At 48.5% G+C, this 17229-nt stretch overlaps 1 protein-coding gene across 1 annotated transcript; it reads right to left on the minus strand.

Moving 5' to 3' along the window:
• Positions 1–2639: 2639 nt before the first annotated feature.
• Positions 2640–16540, minus strand: sav1 (salvador family WW domain containing protein 1). The gene is made up of 5 exons (XM_035406487.1): positions 16011–16540; positions 12011–12496; positions 4752–5022; positions 4347–4502; positions 2640–3411 (listed from the first exon to the last, which is right to left on the minus strand). Exons 1-5 carry the CDS (start codon positions 16102–16104, stop codon positions 3198–3200), a joined length of 1221 nt encoding a protein of 406 aa, XP_035262378.1. The 5' UTR covers positions 16105–16540; the 3' UTR covers positions 2640–3197.
• Between the last annotated feature and the right edge of the window lie 689 nt (positions 16541–17229).

Raw genomic sequence — 17229 nt, forward strand, 5'->3', positions numbered from 1 at the left:
TTTCCCAGCCGTGATGTTTAACAGGTGGTGCCTGAAACGAAAGTAAAGCGTACGGATATTAAAAACTCTCGCCCGTGCCAAGAAAAGTTCTTGCTGGGAAAATTGCAGAGTACTGCACGGAATGATTTTTAAGCCGTTTTCAGAACCAGCGGGCCCGGGTCCACTTTGGGCTGAGGCTACACCGTGGAAAACCCAGACATCTCATCTCAAGACAGGCGTTAAGTCATTTCATAGTGAGAAGTTTATTGTAATGAAAGGTACCTGTACTGGAGAAACCTGATTTATTATATTAAAATTCATAAATAACGGTCCTGTAACAAAAACGTAACCTGCCCCGCATTTTCACTCTTAGTATTTTCTCAATACTGAGAATACAATTTTTTTTAACAAAGAAATGCTACACTGCGTTTCCATCTAGTGATGCGATTAGGCACGTTAGGAAGTTGCATATGAAGACGAACAGTTAAATGAATGCAAACATTGATCACACACCCTATCCGTTCTTGATGCGGTCATGGCTTCTCGTGGTAAAATGCCATTGCTGTACTGTTCTGGGCAAACGGACTTAAACCAAACTGATCCAAATGAAATGCTCTCCAGGTGAAGGTTATGAATTCTCAGCTCATTTTCAGTCTGCACACGATAAGCCGTACATGCTGTATAACACAAAGCTTTCTGGCACAATGCTGCTGACCTAATGAGCACCCGAAAAGAGTGAGTTTTTCCCCCACTTCCTGAAATGTCCCATTGTCTACATGATGAGGCATAACTTCACACAACCATTTTCAATGAGGAAATCAGAAACTTTTTTATAGAGAACTTCTTTATTCTCAAAAAAAAAAAAAACTGAACTGGGTTGTGACCGACGCAAGTCCCACGCAAATCATTATCACGTCTGCATAAATGCTGATGGCCAAGAAATGAAAGACGGTGGCTCAGATAATTTATTGATAGCTGCTTTTCAGAACTCGATACTGTTAACAGTAATGAACATGAAATCGTATCCCCTTGGATACGTGTCTGACCATCGGGTCGAAGAGCAAGCCCTCTTCCATTCTGAAAGAAAAGCAAGCGTTCAAACGGAACCTTCGCAAGGAGCCGTAGAAACAGCCGCTTGCTGGGGAGCAATTTGCGTGAACACAACACCACGGCCAATCAGCACAAAGCGGGAGTGTGCTCCTCTTCATTTTGAACATGGGGAACAGGACCAAGTGGTAGAAAGCGGAAACTGAAAGCAGGCTCTGGGTCAGTTGCACTTCAGTTCCTTTGGGTGACTTGAACCTGCGACGAAGGAACCCAGCAAGTTTTGTTTTTTCATAATTACAGATAGATTTAGTTATTTTTTAAGCCAATGAAGGGACTGCTGGGTGGCTCACATGGGTAAGGCTCCATTCTCATTCTAGCTGTAAAGTGTGCCAGTGCCAACACCATTGGGGTTTGGGACTCCTGGCTGTTGGCTTTGCTGAACCGAGCGCTGAGGAGTTTCTGATTGGCTGGAACTCGAGACCGGTAGCCCTGCTGGGCGATGCACATTTGGTTTTTAGCAAAACCTAGAGTTGAGGAGGGTTCAGTCAGCGGGGACCCATGTCTCATTGCTCTCTAGCGACACCCACTGGTGGGCCAGGTACCTGCGGTTCCGCCTGTTGAGCTGCACATGAAAAGCGTCTTAGCGAGCGTGAGCTGGGGTTTGGTAAGAAGCGGCGCTTGGCAACGTGCACTCAGAGAAGGGCACAGGCTTGTGTGCACTTTCCCAAATCTCTGGCTGAGGCTCCATGTATGAGGGCTGATATGCTATAGGAAGAAAAGTGGTAAAAAGCACAAAAAAAAGCCAATGCTGGGATTTTAACTCGTATCTTCAATCTCCTTTTTGAAGTTCAGATTGTACTGTATCCTCAAAAGGGAGGGATTGATATTGTACACACCATGCAATAAAGTATAAATAACATAGGCAAAGCTAAGGCATCTTCAGGCATCTGTGCTTTTAGTGTATTGCAATGATATTTCCAGTAGCTTATGTATACCATATTATATACAGCATAATAATAATAAAGATAACAATTACATACAATAATGCCGAGAGCTAAGAGTTGCTCAGACCACACACTGCATCAAATGTGATGCTTTCTGCCTATGAATTTACAGTCTTTAAATAAAGACATATTCCATATCGAAAATTAACTCTTATGCGGGACAATCAGAATAGGGCAGATTGTCAGAGACCAAAATTGTCAACAATACAAAATGAAAAATTCGTAAACACACGCGCACACACACAACAACACATATTTCACCCTCTCTCACGGACAGCTTAGTGTCGCTTAGTTGGGCTACGGCCGCCAATTAAAAGTGAAAAAATAATTAAATGATTATAAAAATATTCATGTAGCGGTCGATACGTTAAAAACACAAGGGGGGTGAAACTGCAGAATCTGTAAGGAACGGCAGAACAGCTCAGCCACTGAAGAGAAACGGGTATGAGAGAGGGAGGGAGGGAGGGAGAGAAAAAGAGTGAGAGAGAGAGAGGGAGAGAGGGGAGAGAGAGGGAGGGAGGGAGAGAAAAAGAGTGCGAGAGAGAGGGGAGAGAAAGAAGGGGGGAGAGAGAGGGAGGGAGGGAGAGAAAAAGAATGATAGAAAGAGTGAGAGAAAGAGAAGAAGAGAGTGAGAGAGAAAACGGTTCCTGTAAAAAAAAAATGTAAAAAAATAAAAAGGCACAGTTTTTGGGCACTCTTACAGACCGTAAGCTGGAATCACAGACCCTTTGCACCCCTGTAAAAGTGTCCAGGCGCCAGATTCATCAGAGCCGTTCACTTACTGAGTGACTTACAGCTCTCTGAGCAGAGCTGCTGCCACCGTTCTCCTCCCCCCAACGTTTTGAAAGGGGGGGGGGGGGGGGGGCGGGAGTTCCCGGCATGCCAGATCGCTTCTAGTGAACCCACATCTTAGGCCGAGCAGACCTCCAGCCCTATCATTTGCCTGCTAATTTGGATCCAGCAGAGGCACAGATGCGTTTGGTACGAAGGCGACCGTTTAAAAAAAAAAAAAAAAAGAAATAAAATAAGAAAACTGGGATGGGAGTGTGTGCAGCCACGCCGCGCTGCACTGACAACCCCCCCTCCCCCCCCCGCGGGGAACGGGGGCCCGCGCGAGGCTCACACACGCGCGGCGCTAACACACGCGCGACGCTAACACACGCGTGCTCACATGTTCCCGCCAAAGTTCTTGCTGTGCTGCTGGGCGTACCACTGCTGGCGCTGCTTGCGCGTGTCCACCTCGGACAGCAGGGCCTGCCGGTAGGCCTCGTACGACTTGACGATGCGCTCCAGCTCCTTCATGAAGAGCAGCTTCAGCATGCCCTGGTACGTGTCCAGGTCCACCAGCTGGAACAGCTCCCACTTCAGGATGTGGTCGTACCTGCGAGGAGACCAGGCACAGGGGCGCAGTCAGGGGGCATGCTCTCGCCATTACCAGCACAGGCTGGGCCATAAGGCCTAGATATTAGATGGATATTCCTACAGTCAAGTACATTCTAACCACACAGTTGTGATTAGAACGTTTCTAGCTGAACATTCTAATGCTGATGTAACAATCACTACTGGTAAATGAAAGCAATGGAGTTCTAGAACACTGACTTATAATGAAGAAACCTGCTCTTCAAAGGGCAAAGTCAGCCAGGGCTCCTTGGGTATTGCATTGCTGTGCCCAAGGGCGCACAGTGGACCGCACAGGTAAGCAGCTATCGTCAGCGAGCGATACGCCTCTCCTCTGGCCGCTAGCTAGCTCTCCTGCAGTACTCTGTGGCCTCTAGTGTGAAATCTAGCCACAGGCAAGCAGAAGTTCCTGGAAATACAATAATACGCTTGCTTGCTTGCATTTCATTTAGGCACTGAAGTTTGACGCTCTGAGATTCTCCTCTAGAAAATGACTCATCTGTACAGCAGAGGCTCAGCTAGAGAGAGAGAGAGGTTAAGCGGAGGCTCAGGAGGGCACTGAGAAAGCTGGCTTTGTTCACGGTACGGAACGGCATGGCTGGGGTCGCAGGGTCTGCAGTGAGTGAGCGCAGGAGAGTCAGGGGTCAGCACATAAACCAGCATGCAGCCCCGGTGCAGAGCCCAGACACTGCTACACTCACTCTTCACATGGAGCCTTGTGGCCAGATGCTCACATTTGACTGTACAGTATGTATGTTCTTACATACGCACGCACATACGTGTGCACATATTTATGCAGATATGTATACATGCACATATGTACGCATGCTCGTATGTATGCATGCACACATATGCTCAAGCATGTATGCATGTATGCATTGTACACTATCATACAGGTATGCATTTTAGGGGCCTTACTTGAGGGGTGCGCGGGCGTACACCTGCAGCCAGTCTGGGATCTCAGCGGTGTGGTAGGGGTTCGCTGGCACCAGGACGGGCTGATTTCGGTCGGTCTGGCGGGGCTGATACGTGACTGGCGGTGGGAGGGGTGGGGGCTGGTCATAGCGAGGAACGCTGCGGGAGGGGAGAATTTCAGGAAAGTCACATGACTGGGGCTATGGGGCAGGCAAGTCACATGAAGGGTTTACTTTTCTATTCAGCTTCATCCTTTATAAAAAAAACATCATCACACAAACATCTCAGTTATTCCACCAGAATATCAATGCTGAATAATGAGTAACAGCCAAAACAAGTGAATCTGATGACATTACACTGTGACTCTGAGCCTGTGGTTAAACAAACTGAATGTCCCGTCTGCGTTACCTCGGTGCACATGGGTGTCGGTACTGCGCCCTTTTGTTGATGTGGTCCACGTAGTAGACCCCGAATTCGGCCGACTCCACTTTCTCCCAGCCGGGGGGGAGCCCCTCCCTCTCCAGAGGGTGGCTCCAGTGGGTGGTGTTGGTGTTGTGGTCGATGTAGTACTTCCTCCCCCGGATGGTCCAGTCCACCGTCCACCCCGCCGGCAGGGGCAGGTCCTCCCCGCTGGGGCTGGACAGGTTCCCCAGAGACTTGGCCTGAATCCGCCCTATCCCTGAAGAGACACCCACAAGAGGTCGAAGGTCAGAGGCAGTAAACGCAGGGCACTGTATCACAGCGGGTTGGAGCACCAGCTGGTCCCACTCTGGGCAGGGGGGTCACTGGGAGGGGGTCTACAGTAGTGAGACACGGGACAGGCGGGTTCATCCAGAGCGTTCCCATGGTTACCGTGGCATTAGTGAACCATAGACGAGGTCTCAGTCAACCTGGACCGGGAGGACTACAGGAAGAGGTGTTTTTACCGTTTCCCAAACAGTTAAAACAGAAGATTGCACAGTAATCTGAGCCCACCTGGCTTCCTCACCCCTCTCCAGGGCCAGGAGTCACACACACCTGCGAGGTGCCTGCGGTCTGCAGGTGTTATCAGCGAGTGATGTCACTCGCCATTCAGCAAATTGCAGGTTGCCAAGCAGTGGCTCACAGAGTACAAGAGAACAACAAATTTATGAGCTAAACAAAAATGTCCTTTCAGTTTCATGTTGAGAAATTTCTTGGAGAAAAAAAAGGTGGATCTACGCTGTATCTACACAGACACTGGAGAAACGGGTGGGCGGGCAGTGAGTTATCACAGCTGTCGTGTAGTAAAGTGCGATGTCCCTGCAGATGAGAGGAAGCCGGCAGACAGACGTGTTCCTTTCACACTGACAGTGCAAGCAAAGGCGACAGAAACAGGCTGTACATGTGCAAGATGTAGGTCTCACCAGTTAGCAAGCTCTATGGAACACCCATGGATAACTGCATTTCCAAATTAACATGTTAGATAAAGATCCCCCTCTGAGATCCCCATTCTTTTCTGTATGGGTTGCTTGGAATTCTCAGCTGAAATTATTCACAACACACTCAAAGCAAACTAGTGCGCTCCATGCAAAACGCAGAGCACTGTGAATGTGCACTCCCAGCACTAAGTCAAAGGAATTTATTTACTGCCTAACATTCGATTCCTGTGCTGGACAGATCCAGCATCGCACAATTAGCCAAGCAACTGAGCCCCCAGGCTTCAGTCCCCAGGCAGAGAGAACTGGTCTGGAGAGCGGAGCGTCTGACTGGCCTCCGCCCAAGCCCCCGCTGCTGAAGAGGCACAGGCTCCAGGGACCAGCGCAGGCATCCAGCACACTCTGGCCCTCCCGGCGCTCCCACCCAGCGGCGACCGAGCTGCGCGTGTCACAACGGCGGGCCGCAGAACGACGGCGCGGAGCACGAGTGCTTTCCACGCATTCCAGACGACTGGACCCAAACCAGAAAATTCCTACAGCGAGCGAGTGCATTGACAAAACAAACACATTAGGCCCGCTCAAGAAGGGGAAACACAGAGTCCAGAGCTTATCCTCCCTGTGGACCATCACTGCACCTGCTCTCACCTTTCTTCACGATGGCACACAATACTTTGGCTAAGCTTAGCCCTTTGGGTGTGAGATCACAAATATGAGATCAGAATGTTCTTAACTGAACATTCTAATGCTGATGTAACAATCACTACTGGAAACACCGGAGTTCTAGAACACAGACGCAGAATTTTGAAAAAACATTCCAAAAAAACCGACCAGCAAAAAAGTTAAATACTCGACTACAATCCGCAGCACTCATCTGGGCATTTCCTCAAAGGACTGGTGGCTTTTAATTACCCCAAATGGTAAAATGATTGCACCAATATGCCATTCAATAAAACCAAGTTATGTAATATAACCTATTTAATAATTTTTTTAAATATAGGGGGGGGGGGAAAACAGTATATCATTTTAAACTCGTTACACTTTAATGAGCAAGGTTTCATTTACGGACAAACCTGCTGTAAGAATTATGGGTTACACGCAGTCCCATGGCAACTTTGGTCACTTTCTGGGCTTCTGACTGCACTTAAAACCACAAGGTCAACTGGAACACGGAGGTCGTGAATCGATCATCTCGAGAAATTACATGCTTGCATTTGGGGCGGGGGGGAGGCGGGGCAAGGCGCTGGTGCTTCCCTGGAGCCGGGCTGGCCGGCTTTGCACCGCGGGCTGCGAAGCGCTTTTAAAATAGCCGGAGCCAGACCAGGGAGACGGTGCAGTCTGAACTAGCGCTGCTTCTGAGAGGAAACGGTGTAAATCAGGAAGGCTGAGATCTCCACACACACCCACTCCCACAGCACTGACCCTCACCCACTCCCACAGCACTGACCCTCACCCACGCCCACAGCACTGACCCTCACCCAGTCCCCATTCAGTGATAGACTGCAGAGAATGGCTCCGCTACCATCAAGGTCAGCTGTTTGTAAACCCCGGCAAAAAACAATAATATGCACAGCGAACGCCCTGGACTAAAAATGCGTCTGTCGACAAGAGGAAACACCCAAGCACTGGACGCTCAGACTCCCCACACGTCAGCAGAACACTGTGTAAGGGTTTTGGCCATGGAAATTGAATGAAAGTTCCGCACACTCCAAAGTTGGCACATTAAAAATATTATTTATTGATATCCAAGATAACCCCATGCCACACTCGACAGCAGCAGGTCTGCTGCTTTGTGTTCAGGGTGGACTGTGGCACAGGGGCTCTGACTGATGGGGTTGACGTTAGGACAGCATACAGAATGAGCCGCGTGCAGCAGGAGTGTGATATATAACCAGCAGCATATACAGTAATAGCACAGCTGTCTCAACTCCCCACACACTCCCACTTCTCATAAAAGTCTGCTGTAGAAAAATGAAAACGACATTTTTTTTCACCCAACAGACAGCAGCTGCACTCTCATTCTTACACAGACCACAACAGTGCTAGGCCCGTACTGTATTTAACTTTAAATATGAAAATAAATTTAACAGACATTTATTAGATATGTACGTTTGGAGATCATGTAAGCACCTCTATTAAACATGGTGCCATTACAGCAGGCACAAAGGAGTATTTTCTAAAAAAGAAAAAAAAAAAAAGGGCAAAAATAAAGAAGCTGAGAAGCAGCAGCCAGAGCCGGTATATTCTGTACGTGAATGAGAGTCCCCCCCCCCGGGCCAGCGGGCGAGCGCGGCGCTGGAATGTCAGAGCGTTCCACCAAAACGCATCCCCCTCCCTCCTCCATCCCAAAAATATTCCCTCCCCCGGCAATTTAAGCACGTCGACGTTTATCCAAGGCCTTTCCGTCAACGAGACGCCGACGCGAGGCAGAGGGAACACAGTTCAGCGGGCCGCACTTTGAGCCCGGGGGCCAAAGCAGAAGGAGAAGAGGAGCTGGTGATGGCTGCAGGACAGACACAGACTGAAATAAAGGCGAGGATCAGTTTCTTTAACTCCAGACTGAGAGGTCTGGGCGCTCCAAACCCATTTTCCAAACGCGGACCTCAGTCCTGAGATCAGTTCAGGGTTCTAAGCTGGCTGCCCGTGTGTGAGAGAGCTCCACAGTGAGGAGAGAGAACTGCAGCGGACGCCAGGGGCAACCGTCACCCCAAAGGCTACGAGCAGTGCCAGGGGCAACCGTCATCCAAACAGCTACGGGCAGCGCCAGGGGCAGCAGTCACCCAAACAGCTACGGGCAGCGCCAGGGGCAGCAGTCACCCAAACAGCTACGGGCAGCGCCAGGGGCAACAGTCACCCAAACAGCTACAGGCAGCGCCAGGGGCACCAGTCACCCAAACAGCTACAGGCAGCGCCAGGGGCAACAGTCACCCAAACAGCTACAGGCAGCGCCAGGGGCAACAGTCACCCAAACAGCTACAGGCAGCGCCAGGGGCACCAGTCACCCAAACAGCTACGGGCAGCGCCAGGGGCAACCGTCACCCAAACAGCTACGGGCAGCGCCAGGGGCAACCGTCACCCAAACAGCTACGGGCAGCGCCAGGGGCAACAGTCACCCAAACAGCTACAGGCAGCGCCAGGGGCAACAGTCACCCAAACAGCTACAGGCAGCGCCAGGGGCAACAGTCACCCAAACAGCTACAGGCAGCGCCAGGGGCACCAGTCACCCAAACAGCTACGGGCAGCGCCAGGGGCAACCGTCACCCAAACAGCTACGGGCAGCGCCAGGGGCAACCGTCACCCAAACAGCTACGGGCAGCGCCAGGGGCAACAGTCACCCAAACAGCTACGGGCAGCGCCAGGGGCAACAGTCACCCAAACAGCTACAGGCAGCGCCAGGGGCAACCGTCACCCAAACAGCTACGGGCAGCGCCAGGGGCAACAGTCACCCAAACAGCTACGGGCAGCGCCAGGGGCAACCGTCACCCAAACAGCTACGGGCAGCGCATGGAATGTGGAAATGTGAGCGATGCCTCTGTGCCTAAAGCGCACAGTATTACAAAAACACTTCTCAGCAGAAGAGCGTTGCGGGTAACACTGCTGAGTGAATTAAACACTCCTCAAGAGAATGAATATCTAAACCCCTGTATTTACATTCAATAAACCTCTGGTGGAGGTGGGGGGAGGGGGGGGGTGTGGCTAGGGGTGGAACGCAGTGGGCGGGGCACAGAGAGGCCCACATCAAAGCCAGAGCGCCTGGGACGGGACCTCCTCCTGCCCCGCAGGCCCGATCCAGCCCCGAAACGATGCCAAACCCCACGCCACGCAGCCGCCCGTCCAAGACAAACCCGAGCGCTGGAAACGAGCGGGCAGAACAGACCAATCACTGACAAACGCTCCCACAGCGCGCACTTAACTCCCTCATTTCCACACTAAGCACTCGGGCACATTCTCTACAGCACTTTCAACAGAAGTAACATCAGGCCAATATAGGCACCAGCCCAGGAGCAGCCTACATTCGCTAAACTTTCACCACATGGAGAAGAAGAAAAAAAAAAAAGCATCCTCCTCAAGAGCGATTGTGATTACTGGCACATTCTTTCACATGACACAACTTCCTCTCCGGGATCGCGCTCCTGGATGCGAGCGCTGCGTTGCTGTTTTTAATATTCGGCTCCTCCGTACGGTCCTGTATAATTTCCGAAAGGCCGTGAGTCACCCGGAGATAAACGCTCTTATGCAACCCGAAAACACTTCCTCAGCAGAGCGCCGTTAAAAACCGGCCTCAGTACCCCCCCCCCCCCCCCGCTACCTCGGCCTCAGTACGAGGACGGCGGTTTTTATTCTAGTGGAAAACACTCGGAGGTAGCGGCCTGCCGTTGGACAGTCCGCTCCATCACCAGGAGAGGCCTGTGACCGTGAGGTTATTATGGGTGAGAGAGGAGAGTGATGTAAACTGCACCAAAACCACAGGTTTTTGGGGGGGAGGAGGGCACATAAATCTACTTTGCAGCACTGCACAAACACTAGTACAGGTTAGTACGCTAGTAAAACGCACAGGATAACACTCACTGTAAAAATGTGTGCTAGGTAACCACTTGATGAAATCTGCTTCAACTAAATGCCAGTATAAAGATTATCACAAAGGAATCATGTTAGACTGTTACAGGAGGGTCCTACAGAGAATAAGTCTGCATAAGACAATAGGAATAAAAGGCTTATAATCTTGTTTTCTTAATACCGAGTGTAACTACAGCATTATTTGCTGACTTAAAGGCAGAAAGTATTACACCGGTTGTTGGCCACAATGCTCTTCGTGAAAACAAACAGGCAAGTTTACTTTGAAAGCACTACTAGTGCATTCAAGGCACTATCCCTGAAAGTCAACACCCAAAAAACTATTTAGAAGTTGGACAGTCCCCATGTTTCAGTGGCTGAACTGTTTTTCTAACACAGCGACAGCAACGGCACACAGAAAAACAATAACTCATTACCTACAGAATCAGCACTCTCGTCATCCTGGGGACAAATAATTGCAGTACAAGCCTACAGAAAATTGAGGGAACCTGTAATTAAGAGTGGCTGTTTGTAAAGGTGTATTTGTCCAAAGGTTAACGTTGCAGTAACTGCAGCCCTGGTGATAAAGAATGTGCAAAAAGAAACTCCACAATCCAATAGCAAGCTTTCAGTTCTGCACACTGTACAAACAGGAAACGCTAGAACATCAGAATACATGAGTGCCACAGTGATGGGAACATGGGAAAATACTGTCAGAGCCAGAGAGAGAGAGAGAGGGAGGGAGGGAGGGAAAGAGAGAGAGGGGACTAGTATGAGGGAGGGACAGAAAGAAAGAGGGGGAGAGAGAAAGTGGGGGACAGAATGAGAGCAAGAAAGAGAGAGACAGAGAAAGAGAGAGTGAGAAAGAAAACAGGAGACAGGGAGCAAGAAATAGAGACGGAGTGAGAAAGAGAGTGAGAGAGAGAAAGAGACACGGAGAGAGGAAGGGGGTGGGGGGAGAGGGGGAGGAAAGAGAAAGGGAAAAAGTGAAGAAAAGCCCCCACAGGAGAGGAGCTGAGAGCCGCACAGCTCGCAGGCGAGGGTAAACCGACATTCCAGCCGCGTGCAGAAACGCTGCCGTCACCGCGCCGTGCCAGGACAGCTTCGCCGCTCCCAGGAGCGCGCGGCGATTCGGCAGCCTTCCCCCGGCATCGGCGCGCACGCGGCGCCTGATACGCAGCGCCCATACAGCGTGTCATTAAAACATGTGTGTGTGTGTGTCACATACAGGCTACACTAACTTCAAAAGAGCCCTGCCATCCCATCAATCCAGCTTTCACCTTTTCATATTTCATTGCAGGTATGTCTAGAATAACATCCCAATAATAAAACCCTTCAGCAATTCCAGATTTTATGTGTAGTCATAATGTATGCTAAAGTATCTTCAATGGGAGTGCAATCTACACTGTACGGAGGCCCTGAAACGCCTAAGCAGGACGTTAGAGAGAAAAGCATCCGTTGCTAATGTAATCTTAACACTTCCACTGAGACACCTTGAGCATTTGAGTGCAAGCTCAAATATCCGGCTTCAAATAAGCAAAGCTACGTAGGACTTTTACTGAGGCAGGGATGCATTACATGGTCTTTTGATCGATTGAAATAAGCGAGGCAGGTGTGCCGGAGGAAGAGCTTCGCTGTGCTGCAGTGCCAGGACGAGCAGCTGTCGCCATGGTGAGGCATGCTGTCGCCATGGCGAGGCAGAGGGCGGGCGGGGCTTACCCACTGGGTGTCTGCTCGGGGCCTGTGAGGTGTGCGGCACTCTCTGGAAGTTCTGCTCGCCGTGCTCGTAGTATCGGTAGTCGTCGTGGAAACGGTCGGGCACGTGCCTCTGCCTGGGCCGCCGGGGCGGGTCGTAGTAGGGGTCCGGCGGGAAGTAGTAGCGGGCGCCGCCCCCGCCGCCGTCGCCGTTCTCGGCCAGCGGGTTGACCTCGGACAGGAAGGACTGGGAGGAGCCGCCGTACTCGTGGGGGAGCTCGCCGAGGCCGCGCGGGAGGTACGGCGGCGCCGACAGGCGGTTGCTCTCGCGCCGCGCCACCTCGTGCGGCGGCCGCGCCGGCGGGTTCCGCAGGAAGCTCTTGTTCCGCGACACCGCGGGCTCGCCGGGACCCACGGGGTACGCCAGGGGCCCCGGCCCCGGCTCGGGCAGCGGGATCTCCGTGCGCCGGGGAATGGTGGGCCCGTGCCGGATGAACGAGGGCATCAGATCTGCACCAATCAGATGAGAGCTCTCAGCACCAAGGGGGCGGAGACAAACATGCCAACAGCTATACACCATCACCGTCGCTTCATTTCAACTTAAATACTACCTTTTAGTGCCCTTTCCGATGAAGGGAAGATTATCAATGCACAAAATAAAATACCACAGAAAGACAAGACAATGGACCCATTCAGTTCCCATCTGTAAGCGTTTTGTCACACAGAAACAGCTCAAAAACTCTGAAGGATTAGTGCCGGGAGACAGTGGGAAGGATAATTGGAAACGGACGGACGTTACATTGCGCCGCGCTCGTTCCTATTCACTTATATTGACGATGCTGCCGCTGTAGTGTACACCAAAACCAAAAAAAAGCACAGGTGAGATGAGAGGCGGTGGAGAGGTGGCTTTGTGATGCAGTCAGGCGCACTGCTCTCTCTCACTCTGTTTATTTACACTGCGCTTCATTTGCGTTGCTTGGGCTCGGAGTCATATCCAAGTCCCCCTGCTCTCTGGGGGTCAGGGAGATGACAGAAACTCCCCGAGGGGGGAGCCACACAGCGCCAACAACATTTAAATTTTAATTTGTGTTTGTGGAACTGGCCGTACAGTCAGGTACACGCTGTGTACGGGATGGCGCCGGTGTAGCTATGGGAGGACTGTCCTTTTCACAACCGCTGCTATTAAATTAAACGCTCCTTTCTACCCATGAAAACAGTTGCTCAGGGTCGGCTTCAAAAACGAAAGCTCATTTAATCATTTTATTTTTCTCCTTTGCATCATATAGAAAGTCACAGAGCGGAAAGGGTATTTCAGGGAACCATTTTGTCACAATGGAGGCACTCGGTAACTGCATTTCTGTTACAGTAACTGCATTTCTGTTGAGCAGGTTGCAGAACTGGCAAGCTTGCGGATGAAGGGTTGTGGTCACGCGCTGCACTGGCCAGTTCTAAGCTTTCCGTCTTACGCCCTCTGTATATCGTCCAGAGAGCACCTGACCAACCAGGACCAGTGAATCTCAGGGATTAATCATTGGGCCCAGGGTACACTGTACCGATGATGCTTTTCTGAACAGGGAGAGTAATGTATATACTTCAGAAGCTTAGCATGAGGCTAATTGTACTCTCATCATCACAAATCAAATCTATTTTGTTTGCATAGTGCTATTAACAGTGAACTGCCACAAAGAAAAAGTGGGCAAAAACCAGGCCTGGACCCGAAAAAAGGAAGAAGTTACCCAGTCGGGAGTTTCTTTTTACCTTTGCTTTTATATTTCAGTGCACATCGGCCATATTGTAAAGCAAAATGCCATGGCGGAGGTAACAATTCATCAACGTTGCGCAAGCTTTTTCTAAACAGACTTAATTGAGACAACAGGGAATGCAAAGTAGCACAATGGGTCTTTTTAATTAAACACAAAGAGAGAGATACAGAACTATGCGATTTAAAATACAAGCCAAAACAAGTGTCTGTGTTTCAACTATGCGGCATGCAAGTATGTAAATTTGCTTCATTTAAAAAAAAATACTGGCCTTCACATTTAGAGTACTGAATGCCAAACAAACTGCCAGTGCATTTTCTGACGTGTACAATAAACAGCAGTTTAATTAATGCTGTAGGCACAACATTCAGCTCTGACTGGCTCGCTGACTCAAGGTTGCTGGGTAATAGCCAATGATGACTCTACAAGTAGAACTGGGAAAGAATTGTTCCATGTACCATCTGTTCAAGACAGTGACATCACAGACCAGGTGGACCATCCTTTGTAATGAGCTCAGGGGTTTCACAGTTAAAGCCTTCGAAAAAATTGAATAATTTACTATTTACCATGGAGGCACACACACATCAGACCATAACATACCCTACTACACCAGGGCCTACATTACATATTCAGCAAAATATTTTCAATCATGTTAGACAAAGACCTAATGGACAATCCTAAAATATCTACTGGCCCACCCCACCTACCAGGCCACACCGCACCAAATAACACCGAGCCAGCTGCACATCAGCACAATAATAATACCATCGTAAAACCCACTGCACCCACTGCAAAAATCTTAATTGTAGCCCCACCCTACAATACCTGACTATGAAAACCTGTACTATCATTCTGCTATACAAACCCTCCAATGGCGTACAAAATCACACCACACATAACAAGTCTCTGTACTCTTAAGTCACAGCCTTCTAAAATAACATTATACAGCATGAAGTCATATCACATGCAAACAATGTTTGTTCAACCATCCAGTGTCAACTAGATTTCCTGTTAACATTCGATTTGGCTTGCAGATGTGCATCTTGACATTAGCTTTAAACAGGTATACTAATAAAAGGTGTTCTTGAGGTAAAACTTAATTACCAAATTTGTTCACAATTATATTTTAGCCTTGCAGTATAACAACACATCTCTTTTGGATCAGATCCCATTTAATGATAAGGTATTTGTCAACTCAACAAATATAAATAGTTTGGAAATAATAACAGCGGGACCACTGTTAACTGATTCCGTTAGAAAACTAATGTATTATGAATTAACTGGTTTTTTTTTCAAAATTTTTTTCTGGGTTTTCTACCAAATCTGTGCTGTACACAGCAAACGGTCGGCGAAAACTGAGCCCAAAGCATTTTTCGCATTTCTAAAACTTCACACCCGTCGTGCACTGCAGCTGTGAATAAGTATCATTCTTGCCCTGATGAGATAATTGGACACGGTTTTCATTTAAATTTTAAGACTATGACAGACGACTTTATTCAGTCACTAAGGCAGAAGTCCAGCAACACAATCAGGTAACATGTCATTCAAAGCCTTGCCCTCCGTTTGCAATAGACAAGAAATATACTTCAGTTGAAAGCGCGTGGATGTGGGCATTATACTCGCACAATTGTTTTTACAGTGATTCATAGTTTCAGGGAAATAATTACACCGATATTGAGACTGAAGGACCACTTGGGAACCTTTCTAGACCAGAAATTGCCAAATACATTACGTGAAAATTTACACAATTCATACACATAAATGAAGGGGACAACCCGATGCGAATGTTAACTAAAAAAATTAGGTAAACTGTTTTCCAAAACATTACATAATTTGGCTAGCTAGCTGGCTACACACTCTGACAGCTGTGCTTGATAGTCGAGTAGTTTCCGAGGTATAGCCATTTTAGCATTGTTCGCTAGCTGTATAGTACCACACAAGTTAGGCTTACGCAAATCACACTCAAATGTTAAAATCCAATGAAAGGGGCTCAAATTTCAAACATCCCCAGCAGTTTGGCTGCAGCCTCAGAATTTCGCTTGAGTGCAGTGAATGACATCGCTAGATAGCAGCGTTTCTACTCAGTTAGCTGGCTGCCCATTACATCAATTAAACCCAGGACAGATACCTAACTTCTGAAGCAAATGATAGCTAGGTATGTATAGATAAGGCAAATGAACACCAATTAAATATGTAACAAATTAAAATAACATGAATTACCAGGCAAGCGAGCAATCCAAAATCTCAACATAATAACAACTTACTTCTCAAGAGTGGCGAAGTCTCCTTCTTCACATATTTTCCGTGTACCTCGGCTGGTTTCGACGCTTCGTTTTTACTTTTCTTTCTGGAAAGCATAACTCAAAGAGTGGACACATCAATGCTTTGGAAGAAACTCGACGGCCCTTGGAGAAGTGTGACAACCACGACATTTAAACGGGAATTTTAGGAAATTGAGCATTTTTAACTTCACAGAGAGGCTCGGCCACTACGCAAACTCATCTCCCAAGCAGTGGGCAGCAAAGACCAGAAACTGCTAGCCAGCTAACTTTATGTGCGTAATTATAGAATGGTTTCCCAACGAGATTGTCTAACTTTTGTCTAGTTTTGAAAACTGTTTAAAGCATACAGACGCGTCCTGTGCCTTTCAACACCCACACCCAAAACAAGTTTGTTTTGAGCCTGCCTGTTGCTCTCTGTCCTTTCCCCAGTCCCCACTCCACTCCACGCACTTCCTTGCTCCTCCGCTCATTCCAACCATAGATTCCAACTCGCGAAGGGTTCTGGGAAAGGTGACGCACGCGTTCTGCCCCGGGGCCGATGGTGAGGGTTGGAAGGTCTGACTCTCTGAACCTGAACATAGCAACAGTACCCTCTGGGTGAGGGAGGCGGGGACCACATTTTTGTTGCGACAGCACCAACACAAATAAGGTCCAATATAGGCAATACATAGCAATAACATTGCCAACGTCTTGCATTTATCCAAAGGTTGCTACTTTTCACCGATAATTAAGTAACGTCTTCCATTTTTATATGATCATACCTAATAATTTTGTTTTTTTTCTCCGACAGCACATCACCATACTTTATCAGTCGCTGCACTGATTTTCATTGATGGTTATGTGATCTAATATTGAATAGGTAAGTCCTTCTACAAAGGGTGTTTTGGTGGCTGTACGTTCACTTTATAATTATAATTTAATTTAAATATAATTTAAGTGAGCGTGCTTAGAACGCAGGAACATGTATAAGTATGTACACTAAAATGTTAATTTCTGAACGAATGCTCATTAAATAGGTCTGCTATCAATTTGTAAACATGGATGATTTATATGGTGATTTATGACGGCATTTAGCCATATGGCTAGAATTAGAAATCCTAAACCAGCTGAAATGTGTAGAAAGATATTAGTAATACTTGGAAGTTCCCCTTCATGAAGCCAACTGTCATATTAATGAGATCTGTGTAGAAATCAATGGTGA

The sequence above is a fragment of the Anguilla anguilla genome, chromosome 1 (assembly GCF_013347855.1).
Source record: "Anguilla anguilla isolate fAngAng1 chromosome 1, fAngAng1.pri, whole genome shotgun sequence".
Classification (NCBI taxonomy): domain Eukaryota; kingdom Metazoa; phylum Chordata; class Actinopteri; order Anguilliformes; family Anguillidae; genus Anguilla; species Anguilla anguilla.

Excerpts from the sequence above, each read along its gene's own strand:
- sav1 (XM_035406487.1), bottom strand. The coding sequence starts at position 16,104 with ATGCTTTCCAGAAAGAAAAGTAAAAACGAAGCGTCGAAACCAGCCGAG. Across the intron at positions 12,497-16,010 it reads GACTTCGCCACTCTTGAGAA|ATCTGATGCCCTCGTTCATC; the intron begins GTAAGTTGTTAT and ends TGATTGGTGCAG. Across the intron at positions 5,023-12,010 it reads CCCGAGCAGACACCCAGTGG|GGATAGGGCGGATTCAGGCC; the intron begins GTAAGCCCCGCC and ends GTGTCTCTTCAG.